This window comes from Juglans microcarpa x Juglans regia, chromosome 3S (genome assembly GCF_004785595.1).
Source record: "Juglans microcarpa x Juglans regia isolate MS1-56 chromosome 3S, Jm3101_v1.0, whole genome shotgun sequence".
In the NCBI taxonomy this organism is placed as follows: Eukaryota; Viridiplantae; Streptophyta; class Magnoliopsida; order Fagales; family Juglandaceae; genus Juglans; species Juglans microcarpa x Juglans regia.
The window spans coordinates 20435172-20459474 of NC_054599.1; the positions used below are offsets into that span (position 1 = coordinate 20435172).

General features: G+C 35.4%; 1 protein-coding gene across 4 annotated transcripts; it reads right to left on the reverse strand.

Annotated features, from left to right (window-relative positions):
* Positions 1-3044: 3044 nt before the first annotated feature.
* Positions 3045-11036, reverse strand: LOC121257268. Of its 4 annotated transcripts, XR_005939184.1 has the most exons (7): positions 10836-11035; positions 5943-7746; positions 4767-4877; positions 4365-4514; positions 3505-3666; positions 3373-3422; positions 3157-3283 (listed from the first exon to the last, which is right to left on the reverse strand). XR_005939184.1 is itself a non-coding variant. In XM_041158215.1 (6 exons), the coding sequence occupies exons 2-5, from the start codon at positions 7734-7736 to the stop codon at positions 3520-3522; spliced, it is 2202 nt and encodes a 733-aa protein (XP_041014149.1). In that variant the 5' UTR covers positions 7737-7746; positions 10836-11035; the 3' UTR covers positions 3157-3283; positions 3505-3519. The 4 variants fall into 4 exon arrangements, 2 of the variants coding, with proteins under 2 accessions (XP_041014149.1, XP_041014150.1); XR_005939183.1 differs by having other exon boundaries at positions 3045-3283; positions 3373-3666; XM_041158215.1 differs by lacking the exon at positions 3373-3422.
* Between the last annotated feature and the right edge of the window lie 13267 nt (positions 11037-24303).

Genomic DNA, 24303 nt, shown 5'->3' on the forward strand with positions numbered 1-24303 from the left:
AATCCTTAATCTTCACAGCCCCCACTTTTTTAGAAATAAGGGCAATAAATGTGACATTAAGGCTTTTATCAAATTTTATGTACATATGAAACTCGATAAAAACTTTCATAATATTCTCTCTCACAATATCCCAACAATCTTGGAAGAAAGCCATTAAAAAAAAAAAAACCATTTGGACCCGAGATTTTATCACGTATCATCCCTCTAACCACATCAAGAATCTCCCCTTCCTCAAAAGGTATCACCAGTCCACAAAGTGCTGGTCAACATGTCCACAAACTAGCCCTTCAAGTTTGGGTCTCCAAGAGAAATCCTCCCGGAAAAGCATCTTATAAAAAGTAACAATGTGGTCCTTAATATCCAAAGGATCTAAAATAATAGTATCCTCAGTTCGAAATTGTTCAATGGCATTATTTCTACCATGAGAGTTCTTCATAGGATAAAAAAATTTAGTGCAATTATCATCTTCCTTAAGCCAGAGAACCCAAGATTTTTACCTCCATGAGATCTCCTTTAGTTTAGCAACCATCTCACATTTTCTCACTCTATCCTCCTCTGAAATTCCACCCATCACCTCCCTATCCTCCAACTGTTCAAAAAGAATCTTCCTCTGTTTATCCAAAGAGCTCTGCTATATACAAACAATTTTGCGGACGAATCGGTGCACCCCAGCTAACGTGGGAATTTGTTTTATTAAAAAAAAAAACTGCACACACGGAAGAAAAAATACGAAGACGAAGAAAAATGAAACCCGACTACTCTCGTTCCTCCCCACGCCAGATTTCTCTCTCGTTCCTACCCCAGCGTTCAACTACTCTCTCTCCATTAGCACAGCAGCAACAACCTCACGTCTATGAGGAATAACTCCAGAAAGTCATCCAAAACATAAAACTGAAAAACCAAAAAAAAAAAATCCAAAAAGTCATCCATGAAAACATCCTCAAATAATTCCAAAAAGTCATCCATGAAAACAACTTCACGTCTAAGAGGAATACTGCAAACTGAGACCTTGCTAGCACATTTGCTGCATTTTTTAAGTTCGGTCAAGAATAGACCCCAAAGATGATGTTGTTTCTAAGCCAGCTGAATCCACCACTCTAAATCGCAAATCACCCAACTGGGCAACACCTTCTCTTATATCCCGAGTAGCATAATCATCCGGTGTATTATACACAAGAGCCTCCCTCCTCCGAATTAAACTAACATTTTACCACACACAAAAAAAAAAAAATGATTTATATCGCAGAAGATAGATCTGTCTGCATGGACTTGTTACAAGGTTTGGCTACGGGGGATTGGGCTTTGGATACGTCGGATCTGGCTAGGGTTCAAGACTGGAGAATAAAAGAGAAGGGCTTTGTACAGGGGAGAAGAAGAGAAGGGGAGAGAAAAGAAAGGGATGTTGCGGGATGTGGTTCAGTCAATTGGAGAAGAAGAGAGAGGGGGGGAGGGGGGGGGGGGAGTGGAATGGGAGAGGAGGGTGGAACTCAGAGATCAGTCCACAGCAAAATACAAAACGCTTCATTTTTGTTTTGCCAGATCACATTTTGTGCACAAGGGGTCCACCAAAGCGCTTGCATTTAGACTTTTCCTTATCCAAATTCCCAAATACTTTCGCATTCCAAATCTTTAAATCATTTTTTAAGGCTTTAAATTTTCTAGCTAGAACAAAACTTGGGAAACCAAAAAACTAATATGACGGCCACCAAGCCCTCACCCTATCCACAAACCCCTATTCCTTCAACCACATATTTTCAAACTTGAAATATCTACACCCTCCATTAATTCCACTCTTTTCTCACTTGGGACAATTGGAAGGTCGTGGCAAATGCTTGCCAGGAAGAGCATTCTTTGCTCTCCTCAAAGTCCGAACACTCTTTTCTCACCCGCAATGCAAACACACTCGTACAAGCAAAGATTATGCAGCTTTGTCTCACCCCGAGGTCTAAGCACTCTTTCTTCGCTCTAAGTCCAAGAACTTGCCTCACTTGACGTCTCGAAAATGTCACTACATGTTTTATTTTTCCTGAAATTTTAAATAGTCTTTATAAGAGGCGCCAGGCACATGCTCTTGCTCACGATTCTTAAGCAAGACCAATTTCCACAAAAAGCTACTTGGGATAATAGAGCAGAGAAAAAATTCTTCCTTGTGATCAATAAAAGAGGCCAACGATCTTGCTCGAGACTATGGAGTAAGGCCTCTTGATTTCAATGAGCTTCTTGAAAAAAGAAAGTGCTTGCCAACGTTAACGAGCATATGCCTCACCACTTCAGCGAGCAATGGGAAAATAAAGTCCCTACCAATATGGCGAGCACTAGCGAGAACGAAGTTCGGCCTAGGGCAAGTACAACAAAATTGAAAGTGCTTCCCCCAATCACTAAGGAGAGAGAAAGTACTTATCTTATGGAGGGCAACGAGAACTAGGAAAAGCGAAGTGCTCTCCTACTAGGTGAACGCTGTGGAGCGCAAAACTACTCAACCCCTTATCGAGCAAAAGTGTCTGTCCATAGACGAGCACCACAAAAGCAAAAGTGTTCACCCATAAGCCAACAATGTGAACTAGCATGAAGCTCGCAACTTCCGCATAAGCTTATTTTTTTAGCCCCAATTCAAACTAGACTATTTATAATATATATATATATGTATATTTATATATAATTTATTCATATATAGACTATTATTTTGAAATATTATTTATATATAATTTATTCATATATCGACTACCCTGAAATGATACACGAAACAATACCGGTACCAAAATATTTCATTCCAGTACCTTGACCGGTACTACTTCCGGTACAGTATTCAAAACATTGATTGAAACGAAAAGTGCTCATCTTGAGAGCAAAAAAATACTTCCCCCAAGTAGGGGACGAGCACCAAGGGACTGCTATCGTATTTTAAATGCTTGCAAAAGCATGCAGATCAACTTATTTCTCTTAACATCGTTGCTAGTAGATTTGACATATTTAGATCAAACTCTTCATTTTTCAATTTAATATTATTAATTTTTAGGTTCGGATTGAGTTTTCTTTTTTAAAAAAATTTGAAATGACTAATCTGCACGATAACGGGTGAATTGAAATATAGCTCCCTGGAGAAAAGATCATTTACCCTCAGTTTATTTTTCTTTTTTCTAGCTGGGAGGGAGGAGGGAGAATCCAATGCTGCAGTTCGTTATTTTTCTTTTTTTTGTAGCTGGGAGGGAGGAGGGAGGATCCAATGCTGCAGTTCGCAGATGCCAAAACTAGGCTGTTCATGTTGTCACCTCCAACCTCAAAGCTGCCACAAGAAGAAACAACAGTTAAAGCAATTATTTCTTTGAGTTATATCCGAAAATTGGAATTGCTTTCCAAATATAATTTTCCAACCTGGTAGCAACCTGGCTCCGAGACATCAAATACTATATGAAATAAAATCACTAACCATGAGACAAAAGTCTATAATCAATGCCACCGAGAAAATTGGTGAATTTTATAAATAAAAATAAAAATAAATAATACCCCTTCTATTCGTATTCAGTAACACAAAGTCGCCAAAAATTTCTCCTTCATGCGAGAAATAAGCTTAAATTTTTCTTCAGCTTCAACCTGCTCGCGTATGTCAGTTTTTGATGCTCGATCTGGGTGAAATTTTAACACGGCTCGTTTATAAGCCGCATGCACCTGAATCACCATTACCTCTCATCAAAATATGATTTTAATAAAACAGAGCAGGGAAAGGTTTTCATATGAGGTGTATGTGTCGCCACTTTCACTGTGGCTTTATTCTTTAAAATTGTAACCAAACTCACAGTTCAAACACAGAACCGATTTAAAAAAAAATTCAAACACAACCGTATTTGGAGTACAGTCGTAAGTTTTTGCTTCTGCTATTGGCACACAAAACTGTCGTCAATTGGCATTTTACATAGCCTGCGGTGAAAACTGAAAAGGGTTGTAGTTTGGGGTGCTAAACCTAATTCTCTCGTAATTATAATAAGGGAAAATTACAGTTTACACGTCCAAACTACCATCTGTATTGCAATATGTACCCTAAACTATGAAAAATTCAAATGTACACCTGTTAAAAATGTGTATCATTCATTAAGATCTAACTGTTAAATTATGGCACACATTGCAACAATGGTGGCAGTTCGGAAGTGTAAAGTGTACCCATTATAATAAATGGCCAGTCTACCAACATTTCTTCATCTAGATCTAAAAGTAACATATTTCTCTTGTAAATCTAGATCTAAAAAAAACTGACTGAAAGTTTCAAAGAAAAAAATGTAAATCTCATCATCTGTACGCGCGCGCGCACGCGTGTGTGTGTGTGTGTGTGAGAGAGAGAGAGAGAGAGAGAGAGAGAGCATGTAACTAACCTCTTGTGACAAAGGATAAAAACCGCCTCCAACTTGGATTCCTAAGCCACGAAGCAATGAGGCCATATCAATGCACGACATTTCCAATCTATTAAGCTCCTTCCTTATTTCAACACGAATTTGCTCTTTCAGGTTCATATTTTCCTCATCCTGGTTTTGGCATCATTTAAGAGGTGGTGGGAAAAACATAATTAGAATAGGCATTGGAACCAATGAGTCATATCTTGCTGAACTTGAGAGTTAGTTGAGAACGAAATATATATTTTTTAAAGTAAAATATACAGTAAAATATAGAACATATATGAAAGTGGAGGCAGGGCAAGAAAAGGAAAATGAAAGATGACTGAGAAGGAGTTGCTTTGCAAAGTAAAGATAAATGAATCTATAATACTAAATCCAAACCTTCTTTTGAGTCTCTCTCATTTCTTGAACACGTTGCTGTTGCCTTCTCTGCATATCCACTAAACGCCTTTCAACTCTTCTTTTCTTGCGTAACCTCTGTGCCTCTTCTGCCTGTAAATGACAAACATACATAGTTTCAGATGATATGTTTGCTCATTAAAAAGAATGAAAATCAGTTCAAGACAGCCTACAAACCATCTTTATAACATCTTTACAACACACTTCGTGATCACTACAACTATCTTTAAGTTGCCTGCTACATTAAGGTGCAGTAAAAAGCACAAGAACATGGACATGGGTATGATGCAACAAAGACATAATGACACAAAAATGATAATAATAAATAGAAGGGAGAAGAAAAGGCGGAATTGATACTGTAAATGATGGATCTTAAGGATGGCTGAAGCTTGTTATGGTTCTCCTATTAACCAATTTTACAACTGTTTTTCTCTCTAAAATTTGAGCTCTTCAGCATTGAGTTAAAAGAACAACAAGTACCAATGTGCTTATTGTACATCCAAGGATTGTATGATAAGTGTCTAGGACTACCCATCCAAGTAGTGTCTAGGTCTAGACATGCTAAATCACAAGCTGACTAGTTTCAAACTACATTAACACATTATCATTAACTTCTTCCCAAATTCTTTCGCTGTAAAGGAATACTCCATCCTCTATTTACACCTTGTCTCAAACAAGAGAAAAACACAAACATAGAATATTCGTAGATAATTACAATCTCCTAGAATATAAAATTCTCACATATGACCTTGCTGATTATATACGCATTATACCATTATGGATGCTTGGTAATAAATCATAACAGACAACCCTTACCATACAGAGTGGTTTAAAACATTGTGAAGGCATAGAAGCAGACAAGTTAATGCATATGGCTGTGTATGAAATGTAAAAGAAAAACAAAGTAGCTGGCCATTTGTTCCATAAGCAAGTGCTTTCTTTCACAATTCCAGGCTAATAATTATGCGTTCACATACACATAATAGATCCTCCTAGATGGACAAGATACGAAAAGTTCGGGAGAATCAATAACGAGATGCTATTCAATTATTCAAAATATATGGTAGCATATCCAATAGCAAAAGGTAAATACAGCATGTAAGAGAATAGAACAGCATTGAGAACCAACTACTCCAGCTATAAATAAGCATGCCAAACCTGAATTTGCAACTGGCGCTGCCGGGAGGCCCATTCTTCTTCTATTGCTCGCTTGTATTCATCAGTCTCCTTGAGCTTTTCGCGTTCGTTGATAATATCTATCTGACCTTGGGGAGTAACATCGACATCTTGAGTAAGTAATTGACCCCTTACATCACAAGTCACCTTTGCTTCCACAAAATGGATTTCCTTGCATTGAGTGTTGCTAAATAATAATTTTTCAGAATCTGTTTTCCCCTTTTCCTCAACGAAAGGTTTTCCATTACTCACTCCTGACTTGCCTTCCAAAGGGGTGTCACGAAAGAAAGATTCTCCATGAGCAGTACTATCTGCATACTCAGGATGAGCACCACTACAATCAACCCGCATTTCACCAGATAATTGAGAATTCAGTACGCCTCTGTCTTTGTCATCAATATTATTATAACTGGATCCCTGGTGAAACTCCTCATCTTTTTTCCTCAATATACATTCATCAAGATTAGCATGTCTTTCAACATCGTCTTCATTGGAATTCTTATACTTGGTGTTTTTAGCACCTTGATCTTGATTGGACCCAAAAAAATAATCCTGGGGACTGTGTTCATTGTAAAAATCATTGACAACACCGTTAACTAGTTCTTCACTACCATCAGCTAAATTTGATTCAGCTCTATCAATATTTACATGCATTTCATCAAAATTGTTGCAACTAGAAGGTGCCTCAGGAAACACACCATCTTTGTTCCTCAATACAGCTCCATCAAGATCAACACATATTTCACCTTCTTGAGTGGACCTTGTACGTTTAGATTGCTTATCACTATGATTTTGATTGGTCCACAAAGGAGGCCTTTGAGGATTTCTTTCACCGCTAAGAAAGCCATTGCCACACCCATTAACATGATTGCAACTTTGCCAGTCATAGCTAAGAGGAGGATCGTCAGTAGATGTCTGGTGAACTCTCTGATTAAATTTTACAGAAGGGCCTTCCATAGCAGGATTGAAAGAAGTACCCTCATTGTATCCTCCACCACTCCCAAAAAAGGAAGACAAATTTTCTTTTTCATAAAGCTCACTACTCGAACTTGAAGAAACAGGGACCTCTGGGTGCTTGTCTGTCCTATTATCTACTTCAATATTGGTACGATTGCCAATATGGGAACCAGAAATACTAGTCTGATCATCTAAGCCTGATTGACCATTGTGAATATCATGCTTTCTCTTTAAGGAAGCTTTTTGCCATTGTTCATGAATTTTTCCAAAAGAACCTTCCATAAGCTCAGAATCAGAAGAATCGCTTTCAGATGAACCAATCTCAGACTCAAAATACAAACCATAGCGATTCCTACAGGCAGCTTTATCTGAGTATGTTTGCTTTTTGCACTGCGACAACCTGAATGAGGATCCTTTTTCATCAACAACCCAACATTCATCACCATCTAAATCTATAAAATTCTGCATATTCTTAGTGGCAGGACCAGATCTTTTGCTTGAGGTGGCATCACTATCCAATTCCCCACCACCTTTGTCACCAGATCCAGGATGATCCATCACGTCACTTTCATCATCATCAATGCTAATAACACCCTGATGCGGAAATTTTCTCTCTTTTCCCTGTACACTAGAGCCTCTTAACCCCCGTTGTATAGATGGCTCAGGAACATCAATAATAACAACATTACTAGATAGATCACTGTCAACGTCAATGAGAACAAAATCATCAATATTTCCTTTGGTGTTGCCACTTTTCATTCTCTTGTTCCCAGAAGTTCCAGGCTGAGAATGACCCATGGATACTCCTTTTCCTCTCATTTACTTCTGCCTGTCAACAACACAAGTAAGAATATGTGTATTTCAAGACAACATGAAACCATAGCTAATAAACAACATATCCATACACAGGAGACATATCCATCTTTTTTTTTTTTTATAAGTAAAAAATTATATATATCAAAAGGAGAAACCAAGTACACTGAATGTATACAAGAAAACACATTGTCCAAAATGACCCCCCCCTAATGACCCAAAAAGCCCGTGGAAAAACAACCCAAAATACACCAGACCCGACCCCAACCCCTTGTTTCCCATAGAACTAAAACTCTATCCGAACACCCAACCCCAACCCCTTGATTCCCGTCTTCACAATGCCCTCTCTTTAGACTTCCCTCTAGTTGAGTTACCACCCTTAGCGTCGTAGTTGATTGCCCAAGAAAGACGCTATAACTCCCTGCTTTTCTTGAAATTTGATTTGGTTTCAAGAGCGTGGCTTGCCTCAATCGCAATGATTAGTTCTTTAAATTGATCTTCACATCCTTCATGTGAGATTACAGGAGACATATCCATCTTACCTTGTGCAGCATATGAAAAGTAAATGGCAGTATCCATTTCAAGAATTAATAATTCATTACTAAAAGTAAACAATTATTTAACTTCAAGCAATACAATATTTAAAGCATTCCAAAAGATCTATTTTTCCATTCCATGAGTTTCCTCTAGGATCACGACTTTTAATAAGTTGTGATTAAGGCATGAAGCTGCGCCCCTCTGCTTTGATTCAAATCAACCACGCTTTGGGTCAACGTGCAGGGATAAAACTTTTTAGAATGAGTCAAAAATCTTTCAAAATGATTATGGAAGATGGTGGCTCAGTGTCCTTTCTAATGACCTTTTTTTTTTATAAGAAAGATAAGTTTTAGTATCCCATGTACACAAAAAGTAGAAATCAGACACACCTAGTCAGAGTGTTCATTTTATTGAAGTTGACCGACACAAAGGTTTCGTACATATATTTTTGAGTGAGGCAAAGGTTTTTTTACATTGGTACCAACCAAGAGCACCCTTGCCTAGGCCAAAAATAGCTTCAATGACCACTTCCAATTCTTCTTGACAATGGAGGTACAAGGAGGTGTAACAGTCCTTTAAGATTTGGAAATATGAAGCTTAGGTCATGTTTGGGAACCAAAAGTTTCTCAAAATTTTCTTATTCTTAATCCAAACTATTTAAGCCAAGAAAATCTCAATCATCAATGCAGTTTCCATAACAACATATTTTTTATCAACAGTCTCCATAACAATATAAAATTAAAAACTTCCCAAAACTCAAAAACATCTCAAGAAAATTTTCTTCCTTTCATATTTTTAATGAGCCCCACAGCAACTTCTAACTTCAATAAAAACATCTCCTAAAACTCTCAATCCAAACATATTCTTAAGGGTCCCACCACTTTTACAAACCCAATAAAACCTATCTTCATAATTTTTAATAGGTTCCACTAGACCATTGTCGGCTACGTTTGGGTAGTGATGTGATCTCAGATGATCTATGAATAGTAGTGAAAAGTAATGATAAAATATTGAATAGTTAGATCACTCCATTACCTAAACACAACCTTACTCTTTCTACCTTAGCATCCTTATCGGAATATTTGGATGTAAGGTTTTCTTGAAGATTGAAAGGATTGAAAGCTGGAGGAAACTCCACCTACCCAGAGGAAGACTGACTGTGTTTAAGAGTACATTATCTAGCTCATCAACTTATTTTCTCCCTCTTCCCTTTGCCTGTTGGAATGACTAATAATGTGGAAAATAAAAAGATTTTTATGGTTTAGGATATGAATTTCAAACATCACCTTGTTAATTGGAAGACAATGTAAGCTCCTATTCAGAATTGGGAGTGGGAGTTTCGGTGTCAAAATTCCATTGACATTCAATCATGCTTTGCAAGAAAAATGGCTATGGTGTTGTGGAATGACGGATCATTTTTGCAAGAGTGATGAATTAAAATTTTAAAAATAAAAAACAGATAGCAAGAGGAAGGTGGTGCTCGGATGAAGTTTGGATTCCTACAGAGTTAGTTTATGCACAAATATCGAAGGAGATTCCGGGTGAAATTTCCTAATTGATTGGGCTCGATGTAGTAGACAACACTCGAGGTTAGTTTGGGCATGAAAAAGTAGGATGTAGGAAAATTATAACCTATAAACTAATGGTTTCCATACTATAGAGGAACACGAGCAAACAAAATATCAAGAGCAAGCAATGATCGCAATTACCAAGAACATACAGTTCCTTTCATTAAGCAACTCATCACTTAAAATTTGATCAAGCATAAGCAGCATTATTTCTGAGCCATCTCAAGCCAAAAGGATAACTCTTGGTTTTATCACTCCATTCTCACTGATTCCCATCAAATAATTAATTTTTTTCATAAAAGGACAAGGGTAGAGACCTTTATTCGGGAATAAAGTAATAAAACACTACCATGCTTACGTACAGAAAACAGAAATAGTGAATTCAGGAAAGCATGATGGTGAAAGGGTACACTTGTTCAATTAACGCTCAGTTTTACACATGATTCAAGATGCTCAAGGCTTCTTTTTTTTCCCAGAAACTCGTTCATCGCCCTATAGTTTCTTTTCAAAATCCGGCCCCATAATACACCTTTTCTAATAAGAATAAATTTTTATTGAATCAAAAAAATAAGCGTAGCCTGAGAATGGATACAAGAAACTTATGAAAGGTAACCCTCATAAAACACTTGTAGGAAATCTATTCGGTTGGAACCAAAGAATTCAGATAGCTCTACAAAAGAACAGCTTCACCAACACGAACCAAATCTTTTGGCCTCGAAAATATATCTCAACTATAAAACAAAAAAACACCATTGGAATTCAAACACCCACACGGGAACTAAGGAGAAACTAGAAAGCCGAACCGCAAGCTCGGAGTCAAATACAAAGCGCGCACCTTCATAATCATCCAGATTTTTTTTATAAAGACTATCCCACTTTTCCGAAGGGAAAAAAAAAAAAACGAAAAAAGCAAGTACACAAGTAGAATTGAGAATTCGAACATCGGACATCGAATACAGCATGGATCAATCGCACAGTAACAACCAGAAACGAAGCTTACCTTTCTCAAGGAGAAACCTGAAACTCTTCGCATTCGAAAGAGACCAAAATCAGAGAAGGAGAGCGGGGCGAGTGCGTAAACATTGAGGGTTACAAAAATCGAAAATTTTGTAAGAAAAGAGAAACCCTAGTTCCCAAAAATACACAACTCTGACCCAAATAAACAACGAATCGAAGATACTCGTGTGGTGTGCAGTACGCTTTAGATTTGGGGAAGTCTCGCGTGACGCTGAGTGAGATAGCCAGCTTCACAGACGTGTGAGACGGGGATTTGTTTGTTGACTAACGACATTTGGGCGCCGAAGGTTTATTATGTAAATTTTCTGGGTTAAGAGGTTAAAATTGGGAGAAATGTTAAGATGTGTAGAGCACACTTTAAATATAGAAATGATAGAATTATGTAATAAAAGAATATTATTTTAAATTTTATTTTTACTTTTACTTTTAGGAGTGGTTAGGATTCAGAGATGAGTTGAGATAGTTTATGAATAGTAGAATAAAAGTTAAATTATATATTATATTTTGTGTGAGAATTTGATAAAATTGTTTTGAGATTTTAAAAAGTTGAATTGTTTATTATATTTTGTGTGAAAGTTTGAGAAAGTTGTAATGATAAGATGAGTTAAGTTGAGGTGAATTTTGAATACAAACGAAGTCTTAATTTAAAGGGGTTAAATACAATAAAAATTTTATTATATTTAAAGTTGCATATAAATTGTGGATAGGTTGTAAGCCTATCATTACTCAAATATTTATATGACATAATTTAATTTACAAGATAAATTTTAAAATTTAAATCTTATAAATAAAATCTTACTATATGTATAATATATTCTACCCACTAACTTGAAAATAGAATAAATAATTCATAAAACTGCCTTACAAATTTGATCGAATTCATACTGAAGTTTATTCTCTTTCTTTTATGCAATTTTCATAATTTTTTCACTTTTTCATTTTGTATAACGCAATTTTTATTCATATATATCTACATATAGATATATATAAATTGTATATGTATTAGGTCACTCTTGTCATCCCAAGTTGTAATAGGTGCTGGCTTCATATGGGAAAGCTTCTGGTCAGTTGGTAAATCAACCAAAAAACATTCCTATTTTTTAGTTCAAACACTGATGCAACAGATAAGGCTCAGATACTACAAATTGCTGGCTCAGTAGCATAAGGATGCTATGAAAAGTACTTAGGTTTGCTTGCTATTGTAGGTAAATCAAAGTACAAAACTTTTAGATGCATCAAAGAGAGAATATGACAGAAACTGAATAATTGGAAGAATATGTTCCTATCTCAAGCTAGGAATGTGGTTCTTATCAAGGCCGTTCTACAAGCAGTCCCTATCTATTCAATGAGTGTTTTCAATATGCCAAAAAAGATCTACAAGGAAATCACCCAAATAATGCAAAGATTTTGGTGGTACCATAAACAGAATGATAGAAAGATTCAGTGATCATGTTGGAGAAGAATGGGGAAATCAAAAGAGGAGGGTGGAATGAGATTTAGAGACATGGAAGTTTTTAACAACTCACTGTTAGCAAAACAGTGTTGGAGGCTAATGATGAACCAAAACTCCCAAGCTGCAAGAATCATGAAGCAAAAATACTATAGAGATGGGGATTTTTTGGGGTCGAAACTTGGCCAATCACCCTCACTGGTGTGGAAAAAGTATTCACGATTCTCTTAATTTGTTTAAAGCAGGACTGAAATGGAGGGTGGGAAATGGAAAGAAGATAAAAATGTGGGTGAAAAATGGCTGCCAAACCTATCATTTGTATGCTCCCAACCCCAAACAACAACTCTAGCTCCAGATTCATTAGTTGCAGATTTAATTGATGAGGTTGCAAAGGGTCGGAAAGAAGATCTAATAGTCGAGAATTTCTCAACTGAGGAAGCTGTTGAGATTTGTAGTATCCCTATCAGTAAATTTGGAGCTGCAGATAGTTTGATATGTGAGTTTTCAAAGAATGAAATATTTAATGTCAGAAGTGTCTATCATGCAGAAATGAATAGGATAAAAGCTGCAAAGGGGGAAACATCTTCTTGATAACATTAAAAAGAGAGAGAGAGTATGGACATCAATATGGGCCTTAAATGCTCCAGGTGTGGTAAAGATTTTTCTTTGGGAGGCATGTAATAATATACTTTCAACAAGAAAAAACCTATATCAGAAAAAAGGCCATTGAAGATCCAATGCGTCCTATTTGCAAATAGAATGAGGAATCCATATTACATGTGCTTTAGGACTACCCAACTGCTAGTGATGTATGGGGAGGGGAGATCAGTCCTATTCAGAAGTGGAAGTCATACGAGGCTGATTTAATGGATCTATAGGAAAGATGTGTGAGCTGCCTAAAGCAAGAGAAAGTGGAATGGATAGGAATGACAATGAGAAAGCTATGGCTAAGGAGAAATGTTTTGATCTTTGAAGAGAAATTCATAGGGACCAAAGAGTTAGGTAGAGCAGTAAAAGCAAAGTTAGAAGAGTTCTATGAAGCCCAACAGTTAGTCAAGAAAGTCCTAAACTAAAATATAATAGCTGAAGGAAGTGAAACTAGATGGAGAAAGCGAACTAGAAATTATGTTAAAGTGAATTAGGATGCAGCTATGGATAAGAATGCCAGGAGAACAGGTCTTGGGGTGGTGATAAGAGACTCTAAAGGTGATCTGTTACTATCTCTTAGTGCAAATAAGAGATTCTCTACAAATCCACTAATTGCAGAAAATATGGCTTTATGGAGGGCAATGGAAGTTTCCAAGACATGGGTTTCTCAGTAGCTATATTTGAAGGTGATGCACAGACAATAGTAATGGATGTTTATAATTACTCAGAAAATTGGACTAGCTATGGGCAATTTCAAAAGGAAGTAAGAGACATGCTACAACAATGGCATTTATGGAAAATATAGTTTATTCGCAGGGATGGAAACACAGTTGCTCATCAACTTAGCAAGATTGGACTTCAAGTGGATGATGAACAAATCTGGATAGAGGTGGGTCCTGTTTCCATATTGAATTATGTATTAAAGGAGAAATTCTGTAATGATGATTCTCAATGAATGACATTTATATTTGTTTTCAAAAAAACAAAACTGACCAAACAACAAATTCGGACAGGATAAGCATTCTATTCATTTTACATTTCTTGACAAATAAAATTAAAAGAGCAATGCTACGTACAGTCTCCATTTGAGGACTACAATGCAAGTTTACGCAATTTTATCTTTAAAATTTTTAAAATTACAAAAATATCCCTTCTAAAATGATGTTTTTTCTTATTTAATAAAGGGCATGCACATACAGTCCCCACTTGGGGACTGCAAATAGAATTTCTCAAACTAAAATACACCATATTTTATAAAATATTCAAATAGTAGTGCTAAGAAATTGATGATGCACCTACACAGTTTTTTTAAAACTAATTTTACAACCAAACCATAAAATTTTGTCATTGCATTATGACTTGGAATTTGCATAGCTACCATCTATTTGAAATATAATTCTAAAAGAATTTATCAATTTTCGTGATAAGAAAGAGTAATGTTAGATATAGTTTTAAGATATGCAAATCCTATTAAATTTCTTTGAAAATAAATTGACTACAAAAAATTGAGATTTCTCATGTCGATCCTAGGTGTGCTTTACCTTTTTCTAAAAAGAATTATGCAGAACTTGCATAATCTAGAACTGTACAAATCATTTTATTATAATATCATCTTTGTAGCATATGTATTTTTTTTTTAAATAAAGATTGTTTTATTAATCAAATCCTTATCAATAAGAGTTGAATACAAGGAGGGTCAGCTTCCATATCCACAATTACATCAAAAATATTCAAAGTGTTTCTTGCCAAAACATGGGTTATCTCATTAGCCTCTCTTCTTACATGATTGGCTAACCAGTGAGCAAAACTAAGAAGTTGATATTTGATATCACTCACTAACTTTCAAGTACCAGTCCAAGATTCTCCAGAATTTGTTATGGCTTTAAAAACTTGAAAAGAGTCTCCCTCAGGTATAATGTTTGTTAGCCCCAAATATGCTTCGAAAATGAATGCTGGAAAAGCACCAAAAGTTTCTTTAAGTGAAGGATCAGGGAACAAACTCTTGTTCATTCTCATAGTAGCTATGACTCTTTCTTTCCAATCTCAAGCTATCACCCAATTCCAACCTTACATAGAGCTTTGTCAATAGCAGCATCCCAGTTGATCTTTATAGCATTATTTGGAGGAGGTTTCCAGCACTGAATTAGATTGCTAGTTACTTTTGAGGAGCTTTTCCTTTGTGTCCAATTCATTTTCAACTCTTGCAAAGTTTGCTTAAAGTGCATCACCACAGAGTTAGGATGGGTTAAACCATCATTAAACGCAAGCCCATTTCATCTCCGCCAAATTCATTTTAGTAATACTGTAAACTACTCTAGTTGATCTTTCTAAAAAAATCACACATGGAATCTATCAACTCCATAAAACCCTTGTTAGGAAAGTAGCTTTTCCGTAATTTCATGGAACAATTACTTCAAACATCTCGAACTACAATATATCCTCACAAGGCATGTGCCACTGACTCTTCCTCCTTAAGGCATATCGGGCAATTGGGGCTCTCCACTACTTTCTTTTTTAATAGATTCAAATTTGTTGGTAAAGCCTTTAGACATGCTCTCCACAAAAAGACTTTTTCTGCAGTAGAAACATTCAGCTTCCACACTAATGGCCATATTTTCCTCTGTATATTTGCCACTTGAAGCCTCCCTACAAATCTGTCTTGTATTTCTTTTTCCAAGTGATAATCACTCCTCACAGAGAATTGGTCATTTGTAGTGCATCTCCATATTAATTTATCTTAATTGTTACAGAAGCTAAGAGGGATTTTCTTTATGGTTTCAGCTTCTATTTTTGAAAAAATTTGATCAATCGGAGTTTGTTTCCAGTGATGAGTGCCAGGTTCAATCAGATCTTTCACTTTAGAATTTTCATCTAATCTCCTGACAGCACTATGGACTTTGAATGACATTGGGTGGGGAATCAATCTTTCCTTCCAAATATGAACATGCTCACCATTGCCAATTCTCCACATAGTTCCTTTTTGTATCAGATGTCTTGCTGAAATGATGTTTCTCATTAGGAAAGAAAGTATGCTGCCAAGTTTGGCTTAGAGGAAGGAATGCTCAACATAATATTTGGACTTCATAACTTTAGAAGCTAAGGAATTAGGGTTTCGGATAAGCCTTCACCCTTGCTTTGCAAGCATTGCAATATTAAAACTTTCCAAATCTATAAGTCCTAGTCCTTCTATAGATTTTGTCTTTCCTATCCTGTTCCAACAGACCCAATATATCTTCTTTTCATTCTCTTGTTGTTCTCACCAATATTATTGCATAACTCGATTTATGCTGCTGATTAGGGATTTGGGAAGTTTAAAAACCCTATATAGGTGGGCAGTGCTTGAATCATTGACTTGAGAATAACTTATTTACCTACATGTGAAAGAAACTTCATTTTTTTAATTGTTGATTATTTGTCTAACCCTGTCCAGAATGCTTCTAAATGAATTGGATTGTGATCTTCCAATGAGTGCTGGCAGCCCCAGATACTTTTCATATAACAGAGTTGATATAATGTCTGTTATATTGAGAATTATATCTTGAGATTCTTTAGAAGTATTCCTACTGAAATAAATGGATGTCTTATCTTTGTTTAACATTTGGCCAAATGCCCTCTCATACATCTCCAGAATGTGTATTAACATGCTCCACTTTAAAGAGTTAGCTTTACAAAATATGAGGCTATCATCTACAAAGAATATGTGGTTGATGTGGATCCCTCCCTCGAGCTAGGGGAATGCCTGAGATAGCACTAGTGTATTCTGCACAACTTAGAAGGTTGCTCAAAGCTTCAGCACATAAAATGAATAGAAAATGTGATAGTGGGTCACCTAGTCTAATTCTTCTTGTTGGTTTGAAAGAGCCTTTAGGTGTACCATTGATGACAATTGAGTAGGAAACAGCTTCAATCTACCTCATCACTAGGTTAGTCCATCTTTGTGCAAATCCCAACTTCATCAATACTACTATCAGAAATACCCATAATATTTGATCGTATGCCTTGTTCATATCTTGCTTTAAAGCCATATGGCCTGATTTTCTTACTAGCCTGCTATTCATTGAGTGCATTACCTCATATGCCACAATAATATTATCTGAAATTAAACTTCCTAGTACAAAAGTAGACTGAGTGGGGGAGATAATATCATTCAGGATAAATTTCAACCTGTTAGCCACAACCTTTGGAACAATTATATAAATTACACTACAAAGGCTAATTGGTCTAAAATCGGAGACTTTATTAGGAGACTTTAATTTTTGAATGAGAATCTCATTTATTTCATCAACCAAACCATCCGAATTTAGCACATGAAGGACAGCATCACATACCTCTTTTCCAACTAGGGTCCAGTGATTTTGGTATAATGCTGCTAGGAAGCCATATGGACTTGGGGAGCTAAGAGTATTCATTTGAAAAATAACCTCCTCAACTTCCTGGACAATAAACTCTTAAAGGAGGGAAGAATTAATTTCTGCATTTACTTTTGAAGCCATGGACAGCAAGCAGTCTTCAATTCCTTGTAGATTAGAGGATGTGTAAAGCTCCTGAAAGAATTTTTGGAATTGGTGACTAATCTCCTCATGTGTTGTAACCATTCTTCCTTAGTCAAGTGAGATTCTGTGAATTGAATTGGTCTTCCTTCTCTGATTTGCACACATGTAATAGAACTTAGTATTTCTATCTCCTTCATTCAACCATCTATGTTTAGCTCTTTGCTTCCATTTGAAATTGTCTTATTCCAGAAGTAAGTCTACTTCCTTTTATAACTATTTGATGCTACTTTTTAAATCACCCCGGTTTGATTGTTGAAGCTTTTGTATCTGGTTGAACTTAAAAGAGATTATGCCCTTTTGATTTCCAAATGTCTTTTTACTCTAGCTAGTCAGCTTATCTTTGTACCTTTGCAACCCAACAGTAGTGACCCTCAGCTTATTAGTGGACATTGTTGGTTTATTTCACTCTTTCTTTATTAACAAATGACAATCCTCCTTCTGTGCCCAGCTTGTTTCATAGCAAAAAATATTTTTATTTGTATTGACTGCATTCCAACTATTATGAAAAGTGATCAGTAAAGGACAATGATCAAAACTTTGTGCATTCAAGGCCCCTCACCGATGTTTCTTTGAACATTTCATGCCAAGCAGTGTTTCCAAAATCTATGCCAAGTCTTTTTATAGTAAAAATTTGGCATTCTAAAGCTCCAAGTGTACTTATCACCAACGTAACCTAGGTCACTCAGACCACAATCATCAGTTGCTTCTCTAAATGCTTCCAGTTGTTCGTCAGGTCTAACAGCTACTCCATATTTTTTCAATGTGATGAAGAATCTCATTAAAATCACTTATACAAAGCCATGCCACACAATTGCTAGGTTCTAATGCCTGAATTAGATTCCAACTATTTATCTTTTCAGCAGTCAAAGGATTTCCATAAAAACCTGTTAAGAGAAATTGCTTCCAACTTCCTAGTTCTGTAACTCTTAGGGAGATATGGCTAAGTATAAGAGTCTAAAGTAACATTCATCTGACCTTTCCACAAGAAAGCAATTCCTCCACTTAGACCCTTACTATCAACTACAAAGTTGTGCTCAAAACCTAATCAATTCCTCACTTTCTCCACTTTCATTCTATTACATTTTGTTTCAATAAGAAAGACAAAATTTAGGAACTAATTCTTCACCATTTGATGAAGGTCTCTAACTATCCGGGGGTTTCCAAGCCTCCGATAGTTCCAACTTAAGCAAATCATGGCTATTGGTGGGGTTGTTTAACAGCATTCATGATTTCTTCCTAGTTTAAGCTCATTTCAGGAAAGAGCATTTGTTTACACTTTTTAATAGACATACTTCCCAATTCATCTTCAGCATTATTATCACCATCCCTTTTATTAGAACCATCATTTGCATACTGATCAGTAATATCTTGAGAAGCAGTTTGAGAATAAAAGAATCATCTCTTACTCTTCTTTTCTAGCTAACTTATTTTTTTGTTTTGGCTAGAATTTGAATTTGAACATAAATAAATTGATCCAGAGAACTTACTTGATTAGATAGTGATTCCTCTGATTGTGGGATTTGATCAATTTGCTCAACTTCTTTTATTCATGCAACCTCCATATCTTCCATTAATGTCTCCTGCATTGGATTCTTATCTATGAGTATGGGAGGAGATTCTTCTTCTGCCCCATTTCCATATTTAGAAGATCCTGCAGGAATTTTCAAAGGTGGAGACAAATCTTCTTTCCCACCACTCTTTTGATTTGAATGATTCTCCAGAATCATAGGGTCAGTTGATTGAGTAAACCGCTCCTGCTTTTCAGGAATCGCATCGATGGTCCCATCTCGATGTGCCTGAGATCTGGTCTTACCATTTTCAGTGTCCTGGTTGAACCTCTCACCAGAAATCCTTTGTTCATGATCAGGTTGCGCTTGTGCTGGCAGGTCACTATCAATTTTTTTGGATTCACTATTATCAGTTTTTGGTGTTGCCCTTAACCATGATCCATACTGCCATTGAACCTTAGCAGTAGCGTACTCTCTCTGATTGGCCTTAGGATAGTTCTTCTTCATATGTTTAATCACACCACATTGAAAGCAGGAAATTGGGAGTCGTTCATACTTGAATAGAATCCACATTTGTTTTCCATCAATTTTCAAAAATCTTCCTCTAACTAAAGGTTTTGTGATACCAATCTCCATTCTAACTCTTGAAGGCTTTTCCCACCCAAAGTCTTTTCCATCGGCTTTAACTCTCATCACTTTTTCCAGAACAAATCAAATTTGAGAGCCAATCTCCTCTGTCATACTTGCCAGAGGCATATTATGAAGCTGAACCTATAATGTTCTTTGGAAAAAGAGATTTCTTTTGGAGGGGTGTTACCTTCAAACTCTTGGAGGCAAACAAGCAGCCTATCAAAATACCATGGCCTCCCCCACATTACCTTCTCTTTATCACATTCATATTGGAACTCCAGTATAAATTTATTTTCTACTACTTCTCTTAATTGTATCCCTCCATCTGGTCTCCATACATTTATCATGGTTGTTCGGAATACTTCTTTGTTAATTCTTTTGTCAATCACAATCAATGCAAGAAGACAATATTTTCCTTTTGACAATGATTCGTTCAGTGCTGAGGTTGGTAGTATCAATTCCTATCTCTCTTGATCAGTGAGATTGAAACATTTCCATAGTTCTTCTAAGTTCTAACTCTTCCTCCATATTAAGACTCTTTAAAATTGTGTTTAAGAGATAGACCTTTGCTTAGGCAAAGCGAGAAACCTCACCCTTCAAGAAGGAGAGGATCATATGTAGCATATGTTGTTATTGCATGAAATTGAATAGAACCTTCTAGGCTTTGTTTTGCGATATCCTCCAAAATTTGAGAAAGATAAAAATGGTTTTTATTATTTTGTTTATTATCAACTACATTGTTAATCAATTAATATAATGATAGATAGGACTGTTCTTAGACCTGAACCGACCTGAAAACAACCATTTTCGAGCCGACGAGATAGTGAAGTGTTCCGTTCAGCCGATATCTGATTACTCGATTGGCCGTCCTGAAAATGGTTTCGGAAGAAACGAATATTCTGACCTAACCATTTTTTCTTTTTTCTTTATTCTTTTTTTCCTTATTCTTCTTCTTCTTTTGGAAATAATTTTTATATATATACTAGAAAAACTTTGGGACCAAATAGATAAGTAGATTTCATTTCCAATACCCATTATATCTGGAACTCTACAGTACCCAACAAATTGAAGAAGCCCAATTTAGGATTACATCGTATCATAGATTCATATGATTTTACAAGTATATACTAGTGTTATGTGATTGGTAGGAACTAGAGTGAACAAAAATTTCAAATCTGATTATTATGCATGCAAAAGATCCTTTATTTATTTATTTATTAAGAATTAAGAAAGAGACGTGCGAGTGAAATAGTATTATACAATTGGTATGTTGACTCTATTTCCATTTGAGAGCTCTGCTTATCGGAATCCCTCTCTTACTTGCCTGTTTCATCCCACCCTAAATAGTTTTGTATTTTTTCAAACAATTTTGCTACGTACAATCGGCGTTTGCAACTATGGTGCAACCGACTGACACAGTGGGGTCCCACTTTTTTTTTTCCCGTCTTTCTTCCTCCATTTTTCTTCCCCTTCATTTTTATGTTTAATGAAAAACTCATAAACTCTCCATTTATTTCTCTATCAATTTCACTGTACCCCGGGCCCCCTATTCTTGTTGTCATCCTAGCAACTTTTTTTGCAGCATCAGCCCAACCACGATCCTCACAACAAACCCGAAGAAGATTTATCGACTTACCAGGGTGAGTTGATATGTTTTTAGTGATTGATATTTTGGTCAAATATTTGGTGGGTGTCCAGCTTAGGGCAAGTTACATGAGGGAGAAAACTGTGGTGGTGAGTCTAACATGCAGTAAAAAAACAGATATAATAGTGAAACTTTGTGAGCTCTTCGAATGTTTGAAGCTCAAAACCATTACGGCAAACATCACCACTTTTTCTGGGAAGCTTGTGAAAACAATTTTCATTGAGCTCAATCCCTTTTCTTGCATTATACCGAACCATTGCAAAAGATTTCTCTTCTTTCACAATTAGTTAAACACAAATGGAATACTAAGTTGCTAAGCACCAACAAGGTTTAACTTTTTTATTTAGTTTGGATTTGTGGAGAAGACAAAGGGAGCTTTGTTACTGTTCATCACTTCGCGTTGAATTACAGGCTTCATTTCTTTTTTTAAAAGGAAGAATTCCCCTTTTTAGTATGTTAATTAGTGCAAATATCCTTTGGTTGACATTCAGATGGATAAGGTTTCGAAAATCAAAGACACCATTGAATATATCCAAGAGCTCCAAAAACAAGAAAGAAGAATTCAAGCCAAGATAACAGAGCTTGAGTCAGGGAAATTGAAGCAAAATCCAAAACCCAACTTCTCACCATCTCAGAAAGAGAAAAACAAACTCGCTGAAGTAAACACCTTTGATACGGAAGAAGAAGGAACCTTTATGATGGAAGACGAGCTGGAAGCCGAAGGAACCTCTGTTCTGGAAGACGAAGGGGGTACCTATGTGCTTGAGGAAGATGAAGAAACAAATGTGCTTGTTCGATTTTGAGATGAAGGAATGGTTGGGGAAGATGAAGATGTTGAGACGAAGTGTGGAAATGAGAATGAATGGTTTTGAGATACAAAGAAATGAAATTGTGCATTTTCCATTTAATGCCATATAGGACACAATTACACCGCAGTTTCCTCTCTCGGTTGCCTCCAGCATTTTTCTTTTTTAAAAACTAAAAAAAAAAAAGGCAAGCTATCCTAATTATGAAGTGCATGGTACAAAGATGGATGCCCAATACCGTCAATGTCAACCAATAAGAGTTGTCGACCCAAAGCAAAGCTCTGGCATTTGAGTTCCGCCCAACCAGCACCACCCAAATTTCCCTTTGCCAGTCGAGTTCCCCCTACAACTCCATCCACCGACGCCAAGTTACTAATCTCCTCCACCACCGTCAACCAGGAAGCTCTTATTCGAAGTAAATTGCATTTGAGTGCTCTCAAAACAAATATGTATCAACCCCAGAGCAAAGCTTTACTACTGCATCACCCATCACGACGCTGCCACCAACCAGGCAAGGAACCGTTGCTCTGCTCTCATGCCAGTAGAAAGTGTTCCCTTTCGATGCCGTTTCGGTTAAAAACAGGTATCGAGTATTACCCGGTTAAAAACAAACGGGTATCGGTTATAACCGGTTCCCTTTTTACTCCTAAAATGGGTCAGGTTTTTGGTCGGGTCAGTCGTGCTGCTCTTTTGAACAATCCTAATGTTAGATACAGTTTTTAAGTATGCAAGCCTCATGCATTCATTTTGAAAATAAAATTTCTATACACCACACTCGCATCTCATTTTCATCCCACTAATAGAGTTGTCATTACTCATCAATTTTTATATTTTTTCTTTTAAAAAAATAAATGATTATCCAAGGATAATAAAAGTTTCACATTATATATAGTGGGATGAGAGTGTGGTGTATAGACTTTTTTAAAAATTTCTATACACTACACTGGCATCCCATTTTCATCCCACTAATAGAGTTGTCATTGCCCATCAATTTTTATATTTTTTCTTTTAAAAAAATAAATGATCATTCAAGTATAATAAAAGTATCACATTATATATAATAGAATGAAAGTGTGATGTATAAATTTTTTTTAAAATAAGTAAGATTCACCATTAAAAAATAATTTTTTTAAATAAATCCCGAATTTAATTAAATCTTTTAGAAAAAGTATACAAAATAAACGTACTCAAAAATTGTAAATATTATTTCTCTATCTAAAGTGTACGTATAGTGATCACTCAGCGGCATTGTCAATCAGTTGACTATGATGTAATTCTATGTCATCTTATTTTGGCCTGTCGGGGTTATTAGTTTAAGCCGAATAACTGTTTGGCATTCCATTTATTCATTTGTGTTAAAAAAAAAATATAAAAATAAATAAATAAAAGGTAGGCACAGGACCTATATCATGATACGAGGATTAGAGGTTTCAAACATTTGTAATATAAAGGAAAGTTTAGATACTAAAGAATTATCACGTATTCTTAGATATATTTAAATATTTTCTTTTTAAATATTATTCAAATATAAAATATTTTTTAATTTAAAGTCTTCAATTTTTTTATCTAATCATTACTTAATTATTGTCTAAATACAAAACCTAATACAACTTTATAAAATTTTCAAACAAAATATAAAAAAAATACAACTTTTTTAAATTTTTAAATAAAAATAATTTTTGAATGATTTTATAATTTTATAATTTTTTTATTCATTTTTTTATTTTTTAAAATTTAATAAAATATTTTAATTCAAATAATTTTACTATTATTCATAAGGATGATGCTACAACTAGAAGCTCCCGCCGGAGCTATAGCATGTGTTTTCATATCTTTTTATGTGTTTTTTTAAAATTATTTTTTATATAGATTTTTTTAATATTTTTTAAAAATAAAATAAATTTAGAATATCATTAAAAACATTTCCTTAATCAGAAAGTAAAAAAAAAAAAAAAAAATCATTAAAAAATACTTTCTTAATCACGAAATAAAATAAAAAATATTTTTTTATTTTATTTCATGATTAAGAAATTAATTTTTAATAATATTATAAACTTTTTTTATTTTTTAAAAATATTTAAAATTATTAAAAAAAATCTATATAAAAAATAACTTTAAAAAAAAACACATAAAAATAATTATTCTATTCATAAATGTACAAACGATCAGGTGTTTGTTTTTTCACTTGGTAAGGCCCAGCCCAAGGACCAA

Coding starts and splice junctions, on each gene's coding strand:
- LOC121257268 (XM_041158215.1), bottom strand. CDS start 7,736: ATGAGAGGAAAAGGAGTATCCATGGGTCATTCTCAGCCTGGAACTTCT. Junction 4,515..4,766: donor TGAGAGAGACTCAAAAGAAG/GTTTGGATTTAG, acceptor TGCCAAAACCAG/GATGAGGAAAATATGAACCT. Junction 3,667..4,364: donor TTTATCCTTTGTCACAAGAG/GTTAGTTACATG, acceptor ATGGTGATTCAG/GTGCATGCGGCTTATAAACG.